Source organism: Ovis canadensis, chromosome 3, assembly GCF_042477335.2.
Source record: "Ovis canadensis isolate MfBH-ARS-UI-01 breed Bighorn chromosome 3, ARS-UI_OviCan_v2, whole genome shotgun sequence".
In the NCBI taxonomy this organism is placed as follows: Eukaryota; Metazoa; Chordata; class Mammalia; order Artiodactyla; family Bovidae; genus Ovis; species Ovis canadensis.
The window spans coordinates 140051941-140069732 of record NC_091247.1 but is presented as its reverse complement, the minus strand read 5'-3'; the positions used below and the strand labels follow the sequence as shown (position 1 = coordinate 140069732).

The window sequence follows — 17792 nt, the reverse complement described above, 5'->3', positions numbered from 1 at the left end:
CATAGATAAAAGGGGAAGGGGGTCTTCAACCTTTCCGTCAGCTCCCTCCTGCAGTTGGGGTGCTTCTTCCCCTCCCTCTCCTTCCTCCCTGACGTTCTGGGAAAGCGAGTCACATTTCCCTCTCGGGCAGTCCCTTGAGTTCAGTGGGGCCAACCCCCCTCCTCCAGTCCACATGCCCCGGGGAAGCTCAGTGGAGGAAATGGGACGAACAGGCCCCTATCTGGAGCTTGGCTTTGGAATCTCTCTAACCCTAGGAGACCTAGTTCCAGAACGGTTAATCTGCATCTAGGTGTATTTGCTTTCTCCCTCGCCACTCCCACCCCACCTCAGGGGGTCCATTCTGCTGGTCCCTTTGTGGATGCCTTTCAAGTGACATCCTCGAACCTGCCTCCCACCCCCAAGATTATTTAAAGACCCCACCACCAGACCAGCTGTTGGCCCTTGGTCAGGATTTATTTACCTTCCCACACCAGCCCTCTTCCCAGCCCTTCCCCCTACGTCTTCCCCCACCCTTGCACACCCCTCACCTTCCAACTCCCACAGCCTTCTGCTCCCTGGCAGCACCCCCATCCTTCTCACTACCAAAGTGGTGCCTTTCTGTGGGACACTCAGTTGAGTGTCTCGTTTGTGAGGCTTTACGGGCTTGAGGAATGCAGATGAAACCCTAAAATATTTAAGGGAGTCGTCTCAACCCTGTGCTGGCATTGGGGTAGCAGATGAAGGTTATATTTGGCCTTTATATTGGAGTGATTATTGACCCGCAGTTGGATCTGGGAGAGACAGTCAGGACTGTCTTTGCTCCCGATGTGCAAAGCCTGCTGCTCTGACTTCTCAGCAGCCCCTAACCTTCTAGCAGGGGGAGATCAAGCGTGTGTTCCGTGGTTCTCTTCTCTCCACCAAAAAATAATGGTTCTCAGGCGGGTTCAGATCTCTTTCAGAAATGAGGCAATCAACCAAAGACGCGATCCCGTTTTGGCGTCTCACAAACAAGTTCATTCCCTCCAGCCTTGATGTTTGTTTCCAGTGGTGCAGCCTGTGTGGTGGGGTCTTTGTTCACTGGTTAATGCTTCTGCTAAGGCTGTCGTGTGTGTTCCTGGATCTCGCTGCTCTGTGGCAGAGGTAACGCGCTGTGGGGTCTGATAGATGTGGTGAAGGTATGTGAACACAGCCTGACATTCGTGGTAAGTTAATGATTTTCATGAATAATGTATGCTGGGCCTTACTTTGGGGCCATGTTTTTGGAGTGTGTATCATGATGTTATTTCACTAGTAGGGTAGTAAATAAGGAGATTCAGCCTTCAGGTTTGTCATTTTACATGTGTATGACTAAATCTGTAAATTTCTTCCTTAGGAATTTTTATCCTGTTGCTAATGTATCTGAAATTCTTAACAGCCATTTCCCTCTTGGTTTGGTGTAGTGTCTGGTGGGATATTTCTTGTTGTCATGAGCCTAGTTAAGAATGTTTAATTGATGATCTATCTGGTTCTGAATGGGACAGGTTCATTTTTTTTGTAACCTTCCTAAAATGGATGTTTGTTGGGATGAGGATGGGTGGGCATAGTAGGGAGTTGGTTTCTTTTTTTGGTTAATTGGAAATTAGGTTGTGTATCCAGCAAACATTCTTGAAGGCCTTCAAACTTGGCCAGACACTACAGTTTTTTCCGGGACACATCTCGTTGCCAATAGTGCATGCTACAGAGACCACTGTTGCAAAAGGCTTAAAGTGAAGCATCAGTTCTGGGAACATAGAGGCTGTGAGATAACTAGAAGTTGATTACTGTCCTCCCCACGCTTCCTCTGTCTTGCTCCCCTAGGTGGGCCGGGAGGAGCAGCAGGGCCAGGCAGCCCTGATGCCTCTGAAGACAGGATGTGAGGACAGCAAGGGATAGGTGTCTGTGTTAAATAGTGAACTAGTAGCAACTTAGTAAAAGGCCAGTGGTACAGAGCGCGAATTCCAGGTTATAAACTGCATCCATTTAATAGGTGGACCACATTCTAAGGCCTACCTTTGGCATTTTCACTTTAGCATTTAACAATGTAAAGCTGAATTAGTAGCAGGAGAACATGACATTCATTTTCTTAAGACAGAAAGCTGCAAGGGAGACATTTGAGGTTCTGACGGGAATATTTTGAATTTCTGTGATTAAACCAAAAATTTAATCTCAGGCCAAGTCTTATACTTCTGTTGAGTGGACATGAGTTTGAAATACAGCAGAAGTGAACTCTTGTAGAGAAAAAGAGAATCTCGGATTAGTTTTGTTAAGAGCCCCTGGAACAGATGTGGTTAACACAATAAAATGGCTACTCTGGTTAAAGGTTAGAGCCAGGTGGGGGGAGGAGGCTGCTCTCCAGCCCCAGAACTTTGCTCCCTGACAGGTTGTCCTTGAGTAAGGCACTTCACTTTTCTGCGACTGCCTCAGTTTTGCCTCTGTGAAGTAAGGAACTGGTCTGTGTCTCTCTTATTGGGACATTTGTGAGACTGACTGACAGCCAGTTGGCTGGGTGGTATTTTTAGACACAGTTTCTGACTTCAGTGAACAGGCAATGTTGGGTTACTTTTTATCTTATGGGGCAGAGAGTAGCTCCTGGGATTGAGAGAAGCAACACATGTCACCATGTGGTTAATTTGTTCTCTGTTGCATTTTTTGTGGACCCCTTTCAGACTTCCTCAAGTTAATTTCTGTCTCTTGACAAGCCCTCACATCCTAGGCCTGGCAGCATACCTGTGCTAATCAAAGACGGTCTGGAGGGAGTGACCTGCTTTAGGCTTTATTGGTTTGGCAACGTTTCCATTCTTACGCAACTCTGGGTATGTTTATGGCACTATGTAAATGTTACATAAGAACATGGAGGCAGAGAGGTGGCCGGAATGGTGCCTGTGAGCACAGGAAGGTTAGACTGAGGACTTCATCCGAAAGGACCTTGGAAATCTGCAGTCAGTAAAAGAAGCAGCTGCACTTCGTTTTCCTCTAAAAACCTTTTTAGATGATTGTGTCTTTCAGGTGGACTGCTGTGTTATAAATAGGTTTATTCGCCACCGGTGAGCTAATTGTAACCTTGCTACCAAAATATGAATCAGGAGACAAGGAGACGATGAGGCGTGCTGCTTCTTCCAGCATGGCCTGTTGAAGCTGCTTGTTGCATTTTGGAACAGGAGTTGAATTGCGTTGCAGCCTCAGCCTGTTCTCATAATAACTCAGGAGCACAGGGTGTTGAGGTGGAATGGAATTCTCAGTCCGCGGTGCTTGCGATCTTCTTTATTTTGGAAGGTTAAATTAGAACACTGAAGTGGCTCTTTTGTTTTAATTTTGAAATCCTTATTGTTTACGGTTCAGTCTTTGCTCAGAGCCGCGGTGAACATTAATTCTGGAATCCCGCCTCTTTGTCTCGAGCCCTTGTGCTATTTGTCTGTTACAGCAGGAGTTGATGTAAGAGGGGTCTTACCTCATTTTCCTCTCTGTGTTCATGAGAAGAAAATCCTGGAGTCCTCTTGCTCATCAGCCCCCTCCGATGCTGGAAGTGCTGAGGGCCTCTGGAGCCCATCAGTTCCACCTGGCCTGGGAGGGCCCAGACCTTTGAAAGGATTGGAGCGGGCAGTCCCCTGCAGGCTGTCACTCTGCAGGGGGCCTCATGTTCCTCTTGAGTCCCATGTCCCGCCTCTCGGGTTTTGCTCTCCTCAGCTTCTCTGCCTCATACATGGTTCAACCTGCAGCTGGGCCTGGAGGCAGCATCTCTGGTCCTGCCTGTTCTCTCTGCCCTCCGGCTTCTCCGTCGCGGGTGAATACCATTCCTTTCTTCATCCTCTGTAGTCTTGGTCCACCAGCCTCCCCGGCAGTCTTACCTGCTTGCAGGGCATCTCACAGTGCCACCTCAGGCAGCTGTGGTGCTCTTTTTGGTTTTTTTCTCTCTCCATTTAGTCTGAGGCCTCATTTGTCTTGCTAAATATTTTGAATTTAACATAATGAAAGTAACTGCCTTTCCCTTTAAAGTATCAATCACCCTAATATTTACACAATTACATATAGGAGGTTTCTTTATTCATTTGGTTGGGTGTGGGCCTGGAATGCTTCTTGGCATGGGGAGGTAACAGGGAACAAGAGGGACAAAAATCCTAACTCTTCATGGAACTTATGACTGCAGAGGCTCAGACTGAAAATAAATGAGTAAACACAGTTATCAGTCATGAGTGCTGTGAAGGAAATAAAACAGGATGGTGTTGCTGGAGTGCGCTGGGGGCTGCCACGTCACAGCCCCGGCCACTTCATTGTTTGATCTGTGAAATGGGGCTAACACAGTTAGGTGGCCTTATTTTTGGTAACTGTTTTGTGAAGCCCAGTTGAACACTGGATTAGCAAATACTGGACCGCTGCTCCTGCTGGTTCCAGTGCTTTCATCAGCTGATCAGCACATAACTTTACGTTGTTTGTCTTTCTGTTTCAAGACAAATTATTTAATATACGTTGTTGATTCATTAAAGTTGAGCTCAGGGCCAACAGCACTATAATACCCGCCTGAATGAAGCTTATTCAGTATATGTATTTTCTGTCTGAGGCATGTCACTGTCTTCTCGAACTTGGGGACACTAGCCAGCGTTTCCGCACTACCCTTGGGGCCGTTTTGAAGTTAAATCGCCAGCATAAACCACAAAAAGACAGAAAGCTTGGCACTGAACATACCATGAGAAGAACACGTATTAACAGTATGAGAACTGGAACAACCCAGAGCGTTCTTACTCAACCTCCGTGGGAACGTGTGTGCCGGGTGGCTCAAATTTGTCACCCCTCTGTGCTCACCTGTGAGTGTCCGTGAACACTGAGAGTGTTGATTTTGGGGTTACAAGTAAATTTTAGCAAGTAGACAGATTCACACATATGGATCCATGAATAATGAAAATTGACTGTATTTTGTTCAAGCAGTGCAATGATTGTGGCAGAGAGAAAATCATATCCTGTGGAATTCCCAGGACTCCTAGGTGGTTTCACTGTACCAGTGTAGTGTAACAGTTATAAGTTCTATTTCTAGCTTGTGAATAAACCAGGTATCTATATATACATATATTGAGAACTGCTATGGTGATCTAAAGGTTCCTGTAACACAGATTTACTGAGCACCTACTATATACCAGGCACTGTTGTAGGTGCAGAGATACACCAGTAAACAAAAGGAGACGAAATGCTTAACCTTCATGAAGCTCACCTTCTGGCAGGTGAAATAGATGATAAAGAAACAGTACAAGGTGGTTATGTCTACCACAGTGTCCTTCCCACTGCTCCCTTCTCCCCATGATTTCCAGCCTTAGGTATACACACACCTGTTCTCAGTTCTCAGATATGAATGAAGGTGGTGCAGTTGACCCTTGAGTAAACGTGGTTTGAACTGCATGGGTCCACTTAAACAGGGGTGGGGTTTTTTTTTCCCCCAGTAAATACCAGAGTGCAGTACTATGCAGTATGAGGTTGGTAGAATTCACGGATGTGGAACTTCAGGTCTAGTGGGGTGATTGTTAAGTTATCCGAGGGTTTTTGACTCTGTAGCAGTCAGTGCCCCTAACCCCTGAGTTGTTCAAGGGTCAACTGTATCGTGAAGGGTTTAAATCAGTTGACCTTCAGATGGGCACGCTGTCATGGTGGACCTGACCTAATCAAGCTGGCCCTTTGAAAGCAGAGCATTTTCTCAGCTGATTGCAGAAGAGGAAGGCAGGGATGCCCCAGCTGGCTTGGGAGAAAGTAAACATTCAGGTGTGAACTGCCCATGGGAGCCGCGTGACCAGGAATTACAGGCCAACTTTAGGAACTGAGTGGTCCCTGGCTGTCAGCGAGTAGGGCCGTTGGGGGGCCTTAGTCCTTCATCCACAGGGCATTGAAGTTTGCCAGCAATGAGTGAGATTGAAAGAGGTCCCAGCCCTAGACGAGAAAGCCCCAGCCAATATCAGTCATGCTATGCCTGGACTTCTGACCTACAGAAACTGGAATAGTAAATAGGTATTGTTTTTTAAAATGCATGTGGGGTGAGTCAGATGGTTATATGAGGAGAAGGAAAACAGGATTGAGGGATAAGCGCACTCCCCAAGATAGGCTTGAGGCTCCTTGAGACCGGGTCACCCTGCCTTCCCATGGATGGACTTACATGTGGAAAGAAGTCCTGAGACCACATGTGGCTTTCAGCTGCTGCCTGTTACCTTTTCCTAGACATTGTGAGGTTTGGAGGAGAGAGAAGATTGTGGATGCTTTCAATGATTTTGATGTGTTGAGGAATCTGACGAGGGATTTCTATTTTTTTTTAATTTAAATAGAAATTTAAAAAAATATATATTGTGTTGAGCGCCCCTGTCCCCAGATTGTCATGTATTATCTTGGTGTACATTTGTACGTTACTTTCTACACTTGCAGTAGATAAATTCAGATCCAATCAGTGTTCTTTCTTAACATCTCCCTAGATGTTAGGGAGCACACCTCAAGCTCCTCAAGCTCAGTGTTGAGGGGGATACTGAGGAAAGAATCTGTCCTTGCCATTAAGAAGTTTGCCCACAGACTGACTTCTGCTTGTTAGAACAACCATAAAACCACACAAGAGCGCAGCCCCTTCTCATTCACTAGGATGACAGCAATAATAAAACCATCAGATTTCCTGAGTGTGTACCGTCTAGTCAAGGGTTATACTGGGCATTTGTGCTGCATTGCTAACTCTGGACAGCCATTCTGTGAGCACTCGCATCCCCATTTTACAGGTGAGAAGACTGGGGCACAGAGGTTAAGCAGTGGGCCTAGAGTCTGACTCCACAGCACATGCTCAAAATCCTGTACTGTGCTGTGTGCTGTGGTGACTGTTGAAGTAGCTTTCCAGCCAGTCCCTGCCTTCCCGTCCTACCACTGGGTTCAACCCTGAAAGTGCGCCGGCTCTGCCACCTTTGTGTAGCCTCCATGGTTGACTCCAGACCTCCTCGCCTGCCACCACGCCCCACGCAGTCCAGTCTAGTCTCGCTTATTGCCCTTATCTTGGCTAGAACCCTGGCATTGTTGTCCTGTTGCCCATTTACTTTAGACCTCACATGCCTTGTGCTTTTCTTGGTCTTGGCCTTCTCAGCCAAATCCAACATCCTCCAAGTGTGGGACCCTCTGTGTCTTCCTACTATCCCCCAGCCAGTAACTCCATCCTCTCTGCATTTCTTTTTGGTTCATTATCAGTAACATAGAGGTTCACACTGGCTTAGAGTTTTCTGCTTCTCCCTCTCTCCCACCCTCTACGCCCTGAAAGTTGATCCTAGGAACTGCCTTGTATTTTCTTTATATGTCTTTGTTCTATCACAGAGCCTTGTGTATTTTAGGTACTTAATGATTTAATTGAATTCATTCATTCTTTTCCATCCTCTCAGCAAAATCCTAGGTAAATAATTCCAGTTCTGTCCTGCTGTAATTTCATTATCTCCTATATATACAGTTTTCATCCTAGTCGCCTAAAAGTGCCCCAGACATTTGTGTGTTACTGGGAATGTCATAATCTGTACCTCACCTCTTTCATCTCTGTTGAATCCACTACCTGCCCCTTTTACTTGAGATAAATTTGATCTCAACCTCATTAGTTGTTTTTTGGTGTTTTTTTCATGTTTTTTTTTTTTCAGCTGTGCCATGCGCAGCACGTGGGACTTTAGTTCCCCAGCCAGGGATCAAACCCGTGCCCTCTGCAGTAAAGGCACTGGAAGCGTGGCATCTTAACCACCAGACCACCAGGGAAGTCCTCAACCTCGTTAGTTTTATTCTCCATCCTTGCTGATTTTTTTTTCTCTTCATTGTCCTAGTTGTCTGAAACAACCACTCCTATCCCTCTTCTCGAAACTGTGATGTACACTGTCACCTCTCCACACATCGTAGTGTAGTAAGTAGGTCAGGAAGCAAATACAAAACACCACTGATAAATACTCTCCCCTGCTCTATTGAGCCAGGAGTGTGTCTGTTTAAGTACAGCAAAGAAAGAAGACAGAAGGTTGTGCATGTCAATATAAACTTGTGGGTAAAGGAGAAATACCAAGTGACTAGCAGACAGTCTGAATGTGACGGCTGAGTTTGTACACTTAGGTCCCAGGAACACAGGACATACTCTGCCATAGGGATGCCTCTCCTTCCAGCTCTACCTTGACATTCCCCTGGGCAGCAGGTGGGCCCTTGCTGGATGTTCAGGCATTTACAGCCAGCCATAAATTAAGTCGCAATGACAGGTCTCCTTAGCATAAACATCAAACGTCTCTTTTGAGTGAGAACAAAGCTTTCATTCTCTCGACCTGAGGCTTAAGGGTGAACTTGTTTAAACAGCTCTCTGGGGTTGGGTTTGTCTCCAAGTAGAATGTCAGAAAGGCAGTTTGTAGAATAGATACAGTGTGGAGCTGACTTTTCAAACACCTTTCTCTTACGCAAACCCCACTCTGAGACCTTTCCCCAGATTGAAATTAAATACCAAGCTTATCAAATGTCTTATTGTTAAATCTGTGCTTTTTTTTCTCTCTCTCTCATACAAATAGCTTCCTTTATTAAGTCAGCTGGAAGTGCTTTTTACCAGTACACTTTTTGGGTACCACCAGCTAGCTACACATTGTAAAATTGGACTTCATTATGGCTCTTTGGTACTTGAGAGTTTTTGTTTTATTTTAGTGTATTTTTACAATCTAATTTGGATGATTGTGAAAACTGAAAATGCACTTCGAATCTTTGTCACCAATAGCACCTGATTACTTTATTTCCGTGCAGCAGGGCTTTCCTGCCTGGTGCTGTTGTCAGCTCCCCAGCCTTTCTGGAGAAACAGACATTACCTCTACTTTGTGATAGTGGAGTGCCAGACACCTCCATTTTTAAGCCCAATTCAGGATTTTCATAAACATTTTGACAGTTGTCTAGATCAGTAGTTACTGAACAACTTTTTCTTTTTTTCTGTCTTCTTAAAGCAGTAAAAACCTTTCAAAAATGAAAATGTGGAAATGCATATAAAACAGATAAAAGCATGTCCTCTCTGGCAGAGCCCCCTGCCCTCTCAGATTGCTAGGCTGAGAGCTGCTGAATGAGATTTATTAAGCACAGTGTGGTGTGTGGGCACTGTGCTGGATACCAGTGAGAAAATGAAGACAAGAAGGACTCTGGTTCCCTCTTCTAGGAGTTCACGGGTTCCTGGGGCATATGAGAGCCTTCGGACTTGGGAAGGACACAGAACAACCCTGTGCCTTCATTTTGGGGGGTCTGCATGTTTGGGTTTTTGCTGGTTTTGTTCTGTAGTTGAGACTGTATTACACATACTGCTTTTTAGAGATTTATGGTATTTTTAAAACTATGGTAAAACACATATAAGAATTTTTAAGCATTTTAAAGTGTATAAATCAATGAAGTACCTTCACAATGTTGGGCAAGCCATCACCTCTCTAGTTCCAGAACTTTTTCTTTACCCTGAAGGAAACCAACCTAGTAACCCACAAAGCCAGCATCCCCCATCTTCTCCCCTCAGCAGCCCCTAATAACCACTAATATGCTTTCCGGATGCTTAATATGAATGGACTCGTACGATATGTGGCTTCTTTCAGTTAACACAGTGTTTTCAAAGTTCATCCACACTGTAGTAGATATCAGCCGTTTATTCCTTTTTATAGCTGACTAATACTCCATCTGATGAGGGTACCACATTTTCTTTGTCCACTCTTTGTTGAGTGGACATTCGGGTTTCCACCTTTTGATGGTTGTGAATGGTGCTGTTAGGAACATTTGTGTACAAGTTTTTGTTTAAACACTTGCTTTCATTCTTTTGGGCATATTGTACTGGGAGTGGAATTGCCAGGTTATATGGTGATTCAGTGTTTACCTTACTGAGGAGTCATCAAGCTGCTTTCCATGCACAGGAGCTGTTCCGGTTTGCAATCTTACTATCAGTGCATAGTGCCCCAGCTTCCTCTGGCTCTGCACCAGCATGTTCTTACGGCCTTCCTCGTGGGTGTAAAGTGGCGTCTCATTGTGGTTTGGTTTCTGTTTGTTTTTGTTTTTTCTTATCAAATGCGACTTTTATTTCGCTGACAAGCACTTTTCTGCAGATGCACTCTTGGGACATCACATGGCAAAAACAGAAGTTTTTTTCTCTAGTTTTTTTCCCCTTCTTCTTTTACCTTATTAAAAATGAGATTGGTCCTAAAAATATAGAAAGAAATATAAATTCACCAAAAAAACTGTACATTATCAGAAAGTCACTAAAACACCACATTTAGTTAGATGTGGTTTTGGTTTACATTTGAATTTGAAATTCATTTGCATTTGATATGATGTTGACCAGCTTTTCATGTACTTTTGGGTCATTTGTATATCTTTTTTGGAGAAATGTCCATTCAAATCATTTGCTCATTTTAAAATTATTTTTTGTCATCAGTTTTTAAGAGTGAGTTCTTTATGCATTCTGGATGCAAGACTGTTATTAGATGCATGATTTTTGAAGACTTTCTCTCATTCTGTAGGCTCTCTTCACGCTGTCTTGACATTATCCTTTGAGACACAAAAGTCTTTTTAATTTGGTGAAGGCCAATTCATCTATTTTTCTTTTGTTGCTTGTGTTTTAGATGTCATATCTAGGAGCCCATTGCGAAATCCAAGGTCATGAAGATTTACCCTTATTTTCATTAAAAAATTTTTAGAATATAAACTTTAGCTCCTGTATTTTGGTCTTTGACTTACATTGAATTAATTACATTACTTACATTATGTAATAACTTACATTAATTAATCTTGGTGTGTAGTGTGAAGGGTCTGAGTTCATTCTTTTGCATGTGGATTTCTGTTTGTTGAAGACTAGTCTTCCCACCCCCGAAATGTTTTAGAAATGGAAAATCAGTTGATGATATATAGATCTGTTTCTGGACTCTCAATTGTTTCATTGATTTATAGTCCGTACTTAGGCCAGTTTCATTCTGTTTTGATAGCTGTACCTTTGTAGTAAGTTTGAATCAGGTAAGTGGTGAGTCCTCCAACTTTGTTCTCTTTCTTTTCCCTTTCCCAAGATCATCCTGGCTTTTCAGGGTCACAGAGTTGTGTAGAATTGTGGTCTTTGTTCTATCCCAAGGAAGCTGTAGGGAGTTTGGATATGGTCCAAGGAAGAAGAATTAAAATGATCACAGGTTGTAATAGGCTGTTCTCATCAGTTTGGGCTGTGTGATGGATGCTGTCATCTGGAAAGAGGAGGGCTCAGACGCAGCTATGATCAAGTTGTAAAGTCATGAAGAGTAAGGGGGGAGGGGGCACAGGCTGTATTGGGCTCTTGTGGAACTAGAAGGTTGCCCAGTGAAGTTTGGAAGAGGCAGGTTTAGTATCCCTAAACAGGACAATGTGCCACCCTAAACTGATGAAACTTACCATCCCCAAGGAGTATATGTGTGTGTGTGTAAATATAAGCCAAAAAACATAGATACTGTAGCTTTAAAACATCATGAACCTTCATGTACCAGGACAAATATGGGTGTTCTGGGCTGCCTTTTACCTTCTGAGGTTGGTGCCTCTACCTTGCCCCTCCCACAGCCTGTCCGCTGGTGATGTGGGCTGAAGGGCAGTGAGTTTAGCCACTTGGTTCTTGGGAATTTCTAGTTGTTGGGACAACAGCCTTGACTGAGTGTCCTCCAGAGTATGCCGTGGGCAGGAGAGAGGGGCCTGCGTGGGGCTCTCTGCTCAGACCCAGCGTGTTAGCAGCTCCATAATATGCAGCGAGACAGAGTCTGCCCAAGTCGGGACTTGTCAGCCTTCCTCCAAACACAGCCTGTCTCCCAAATTAAATTTGCTTTGATATTCTACCACAGACCACCTTCTCATCATACTTTGAAAACATGTTCAAATCCTGCCATAATGTCTTTGGTTCAGGTTTGACTAGCTTGTTCGTATCAAAATGCTGTGCTAGTGAGAATTTCACTCTGACCACTGTTAACCTGCTTTTGTGACTCCTCTGTGACTGGCTTTCCTAATTTTGTTGTTTCTAACTCTTCGGTCAGGAACACGGAGAGTGTTAGGTATGTACTGCTTATGCGCATGTGTGTAGGCTGATTTCACCTGATGAGTCACTGTGAAACAGATTATAAATGGCTGTTATCAGTAGTCCAGATTCAGTTTTTCAGAGAAATCTAAAGCTAAATTTGTGATTTAGTGTACTAGAAAAGTTTTAGTAAATTCAGATTTTTTTTGTGTCTGTGGCCATGCCACGTGGCTTGCTGGAGCTTAGTTCCCTGACCAGGGATTAAACCTGGGCCCATGGCAGTGAAGTGCAGAGTCCTAGCCACTGGATTGCCAGAGAATCCCACAATTCAGATGTTTTTATACTTTTGTGATCCCTTTGTTTCAGTGAAAAATATTAACAGAAGACAGTTTAGAGACCAATCTTTCTTGGGTCTTCCCTGATGGTCCAGTGGTTAAGAGTCTGCCGTGCAGCACAAGGGATGTGGGTTCGATCCCTGGTTGGGGAACTAAGATTGTACATGCCGTGGGGCAACTAAGACCACTAGAAAATAAAAAAATATTTTTAAAAAATGATTAAGACTAGTCTTTAAAGTTCAGAAAAAGGTATATGGAATTAAAGCAGAACTTCCCAGTGTTGAATCAGTGATCCAAGCAATGTGAATTTAAAAACAAACTAGATTCAGATTTCAGCTGGAGGATTTTGGAGCTCATCTGGTTCAGCCCCTTCTTTCTGGTTAATGATGAGGAAAATGATGTTCAGGAAGGTTAAAATGAGTTGCCCAAAACCACGCAACTAGTTACTGGCAGAGCTGAGACTCAAACAGCAGTTCCTTGCTGTGGTCTTGCTGTAACCTGGCACTTCCTAATTAGTGGTTAGAGAGACATGTTGTATGTGAATGTGTTTACTTGAGTTTTACACTGAAGGGAGTGATTAAAATTTATTGAATATCTCTTTGCTTCACATTTTTTAAGTCTCGTTGTTGTTCAGTTGCTATGTCCTACTCTTTGCAACCCCCGTGAACTGCAGCCTCCTTGTCCTTCACCATCTCCCAGAGCTTGCTTAAACTCATGTCCATTGAGTCGGTGATGCCATCCAGCCATCTCATCCTCTGTCACCCCCTTCTCCTCCTGTCCTCAATCTTTCCCAGCCTCAGGAGTTTTCCATGGAGTTGGCTCGTAAATCTCTTATTTCATGTCTTACACAGTCCTGTGAGGTAATTAACAGCCCCACTTTTCAGATTAGGCAGCTGGGGTGTAGAAAGGTTACTGACTCGTCCAAGGTCATGTGACTGATAGAGCTGGTGTTTGAGCCCTGGGTCTGTGTGACCTGCTCCTGCCACGCTTCCCTGCTGTGGCTCTAGGGAGAGTAACAGAAACCTCGCAGGGGCGTGGGCAGTGGTGATGGCTATCACAGAAATACCCTTTTCAGACTTCTCACTGCCTTGCTAAAGAGCAGACCTGCACACAGATGCAGGCAGCCTTCTCGGAGGACCAGCAGCACTCTGCAGATGCGGGTTGATCTTCAAACCGCCTCTGTCACGTAAATGGCATTTTCTGGCTGGGCTGCCGAGGCCCAGATAGAGCCAGGGACTTGCCCAATCCCTTATCACAAAGCCGCATGGCCCTGCTCCCAGTTCCGTTCTTCGTCCCGTCTAGCATAGATTTCACCACTTTTGTTCTTTCCTGTCTTACACCAAGATTGTTTAAGTACTTCCCAAAAATAATGAGCCACGTGTGGGTGTGCTCGTCCTCCAGGATGAATCACTGTGAAAGAGGCCATGAACCAGGGAAAGGGGAGCGCATGTCTGGGAGCAGGGGCTCTGCTTCCCCGGCTGCTAATTGACGGACTCCGAAGGGAGCTGCTTTTCCAGAGGCGGCCGCGGGTCTGGCTCGCGTGTTCCACTGTGCTCAGAATAGCCCTCTGGGAGTTGTTCGCTTTCCCTTCTGGCTTCCGAAAATAGCCCCGAGACTGTGCTCATCCCCAGCCGGCCATCGGGGCGCGTGTGTTGAGAGGTGTGCATGCCGCGGGGACCCCTTTGTGCCTGAATGTCCCCATTGACGGGGAGAGGAATGGGCGCTCGCGCTTGCTGATGAGTAGGCAGGACTCAGCGTGAGTCAAAGGAGCTGGGGCTGAGTGTTCTGAGAGCTGCAGAAGTAAATTTCAGTCAGCAAGAAGAATGACATTCAGAAGGAATTTACTTTTAAAATTCCTTTTGTGTTTGGGATCCTAGTCTAAAGGGTACCTGCTTTAAACTTCCTGCCTTTAAAATACAACACTCCCCAAGCCCTTCAGCAGAGAGCTGCGTGTCTTGGAATTTCTCCCAGAAGAAAAGGCTTTGATCAAATACTGTGGGGGAAAAAAAAAAATCCCGCAGGCTGTGCGGTGAAGATCCATGCTGTCAGAGTACCTGTCCCAGGTCGCTCTCCTTTGTTTCCTCGGTGGGGATGGCGAGGATCGTGTCGTTTACAGAAAGCCTGCCGGAGTGGGGAGTTGGACGCAGAGATATTTCTATTCTGTCTTTGGATTTGAAAGGCCAGGAGATGCCTTTCAGTGTTTTAGAGGAAGAGACAAAGATAGACTGTTTACAGCCGAAAGGGGTGCGTTACAACAGGATAGTTTTTCACGGGACTGGTCATAAGTGTCTCTTCTCCAGGGGCCGTAGTTTGAATATGTTCCCTCTTGGTATCCAGACAGTATGCGCGTAGTGTCCAGCCAGGGACTCGGGTCCCCCTGCGCTTGCAGCCCTGATGGGTGAGCGCTGTGTGCAGCCCCGTGAGCTCCAGCCTCAGGACCCCGGTGGGTCGAGCCCAGAGGTCAGGGCTGGGTTAGGCTCCCGGGAGGCAGTGCTGGGGAGAGCCAGCTGCTGCTGTCTGTGCTATTCCTGTTAGATGGATAAATAAAGGATTTCAGATTCCAGGGCTGCCGAACTGACTTTCAGAGGCACCAAGTTCATTTACAGTAATTTCCTGTCAACAGTGCACACTTAGGGATAACACACACCCAGCCAAACTTGTTAGTCCCAGAGATGATTGCGTATACTATCTATTTGGGGGTGGGGGGAATATATACACACACACATATATATATATATATATATAGTGCTTTTTAAGTGATGGTATCAAGACCCTGTCAGAGTGGGTTAGATTTATTGAGTACTTTCTGTACGTTGGCTTCCCAGGTGGCACTAGTGGTAAAGAACCTGCTTGCCAGCACAGAAGGCATAAGAGATGCAGGTTCTGTCCCTGGGTTGGGAAGATCTGGAGAAGGGCATGGCAGCCCACTCCAGTATTCTTGCCTGGGAAATCCCATGGACAGGGGAGCCTGGCGGGCTCCAATCCACAGGGTTGCAAAGAGTCATACACTAGTGAAGCGACATAGCATGCACCCATTCTGTGCATTAGCTTATTTAGTCCTCACAGTGACTGTATGAAGTGGGCACTAATATTGCCCTCTTTGGATGGTGTCTTTTTGCCCCTTTTGGAAGGGGTACCTGCTGGGAACTAAAGGGAGAAGGAGGTTGTTGGACCAGTCAGGGGAAGCTTGTCAAAGGAAGTGACGTTTAAGCTGAATTTTAAAGAACTTGTAAGAATTAGCCAGGAAAAAACCATTGCAGCAAAACCCTGTGTGAGAGAGCACGCACACTGCATTCAGGAAACTGTAGGCGTTTCTGGTGCAGAGAAAGGAGATGGGGTTGAAGATGGCTCTAAGAAGCGGTGGTGGTGGAAGGAGTATGTGGGGGAGGGGCCCTCTTGTCTCCCAGGGGACCGTGCTTGGCTCTCATCTTTAGGCGTCTAAATTCAAAGGAAAACCCTTTTCCCAGCCTCAAGACAGGTTCTTAAAGTGAGTCTAAGTCTAGAGTAGCCCCCCTCCTCCCAGTGGTGCAGTGGTAAAGAATCCACCTGCCAGTGAAAGAGACACGGGTTCACTCCCTGGGTCAGGAAGATCCCCTGGAGAAGAAGATGGCAACCCACTAATACTCTTGCCTGGGAAATCCCAGACAGAGGAGTCTGGCAGACTGCAGTGCATGGGGTCACAAAGTCAGACACAGCCTAGCTACTAAACAGCAACAACATACAACAGTCTAAAGCAGAGTTTAAAAGATAGTTTCTTTGTTTCTTAAAGACATAAACTAGAGCAATTAGAGGAAAACGGCTGGGTAGGGGGACAGTTGCGGAGCAGAAAGCCTTGTCTGTGATCTGAATAGACAGGTGAAAAGGTTGGGCTTCCCCTGACGACGTCATCTCTGGCCCCATCCCTGTAAAAAGCACCTTGTTTTGGAACCACGAGTGCGCTAGGGGATTGTATTCTAACTTCAGAGAAGGACCTAGGCTAAGACCTCACACTGACATCAGTGTCCGCTCCCGAATTCCCCGCAGCTCTGCTGTGTGCGTGCACCAGCTGCCTCCAAGCCAACTACACGTGTGAGACGGATGGGGCCTGCATGGTCTCCATTTTCAACCTGGACGGGATGGAGCACCACGTGCGGACCTGCATCCCCAAAGTGGAGCTGGTCCCCGCTGGGAAGCCCTTCTACTGCCTGAGCTCCGAGGACTTGCGCAACACGCACTGCTGCTACACTGACTTCTGCAACAAGATCGGCCTGAGGGTGCCCAGCGGTGAGTGGCACCCTTGCCGGACCGTTGGCCCGTTGTGGAGGCCGGGCGCCCCTGTCATTTCATCCTTCCCTACTGCGCCCCCCCCTTTGTTGGAGGCTAGGTGGAGGCGCCTTTTGGATGCTCCCTGAGGTGACGTGGGAGGGCATTCCTCCCAGTTCTGGTCTGTGGATCCCAGGAAAGGGAGACAGACTTGTCGAGTGCACCACAGAGGTGAAGCCGCATTTTGGGTCGTGGCTGAGGAGCCATCGGCAGCTGGTGGGGAGTGGGAGAGCCAGCCAGAGATGCCCGTGGGAGGGTCTGGGGTGATCCCGGAGGAGGCAGCCCGTAAGCCCTGTGACGGTGATGGCAAAGGGGAAGAGGGACTCGGGCCTGGAGGATGGCGCTCTGCGCTGGGGAGTGGTAGCCACCAGCCTTCACAGGTCCGCCAGGTAAGAGGCGTGACTGGGGAGATCTGAGGAGGCGGGGAGAGACCGAGTCGAGCTTCAGGAGGCCATCACAAACGGAGGAGCAGAACCTGGTGTGTTCCTGGGGCATGGGGGTGGGAAGACACCGTGAAACGCCGTGAAATGACCAAGCGGGCCGTGGCTCTGACCGTTGCAGCGGGTGCCATAACTAGAGAGGCTGGCATGTGAGAGCGTCCAGACAGATCCACCAGCCCAGTGACGCCAGAGTGGGGAGAGGAAGGGGGCATCTCCGCCTGGATGGAGGAGCCAGGGAGAGGGAGGCCTTGGCAGTCCCACGTTTTCACTCTCTTCTTTCTCTCTCCCCTCTCCCCTGCCCCAGGTCATCTCAAGGAGCCTGAACACCCCTCCATGTGGGGCCCCGTGGAGCTGGTGGGCATCATTGCCGGCCCAGTGTTCCTCCTGTTTCTCATCATCATCATCGTTTTCCTTGTCATTAACTATCATCAGCGCGTCTATCACAACCGCCAGAGGCTGGACATGGAGGACCCCTCGTGTGAGATGTGTCTCTCCAAGGACAAGACGCTCCAGGACCTGGTCTACGACCTCTCCACGTCAGGGTCTGGCTCAGGTACCACCTCTTCAGGCCTCACGCCAGCCGTTAGCCTTCCTCACTGCCTCCCAGCACGATGGAACGTTCAGGAAGAAGCCTGGCCATTTGCTTTCAGAATTCCCCTTCTTTGGGAGTCTTGACATGTAATAAGATGATGGGGTTCACAGAAAATCTCTCATTCTCTGGAATTCCAAGGATCAGCTGCA

At 46.7% G+C, this 17792-nt stretch overlaps 1 protein-coding gene across 1 annotated transcript in view; it reads left to right on the top strand.

The window, feature by feature from the left end:
- Nucleotides 1-17792, top strand: part of ACVR1B (activin A receptor type 1B) — a 34193-nt gene that overhangs the window by 746 nt on the left and 15655 nt on the right. The window contains exons 2-3 of the mRNA XM_069580768.1: nt 16333-16572; nt 17356-17604. Coding sequence (XP_069436869.1) covers nt 16333-16572; nt 17356-17604 — 489 coding nt within the window. The remainder of the gene's footprint in view (nt 1-16332; nt 16573-17355; nt 17605-17792) is intronic.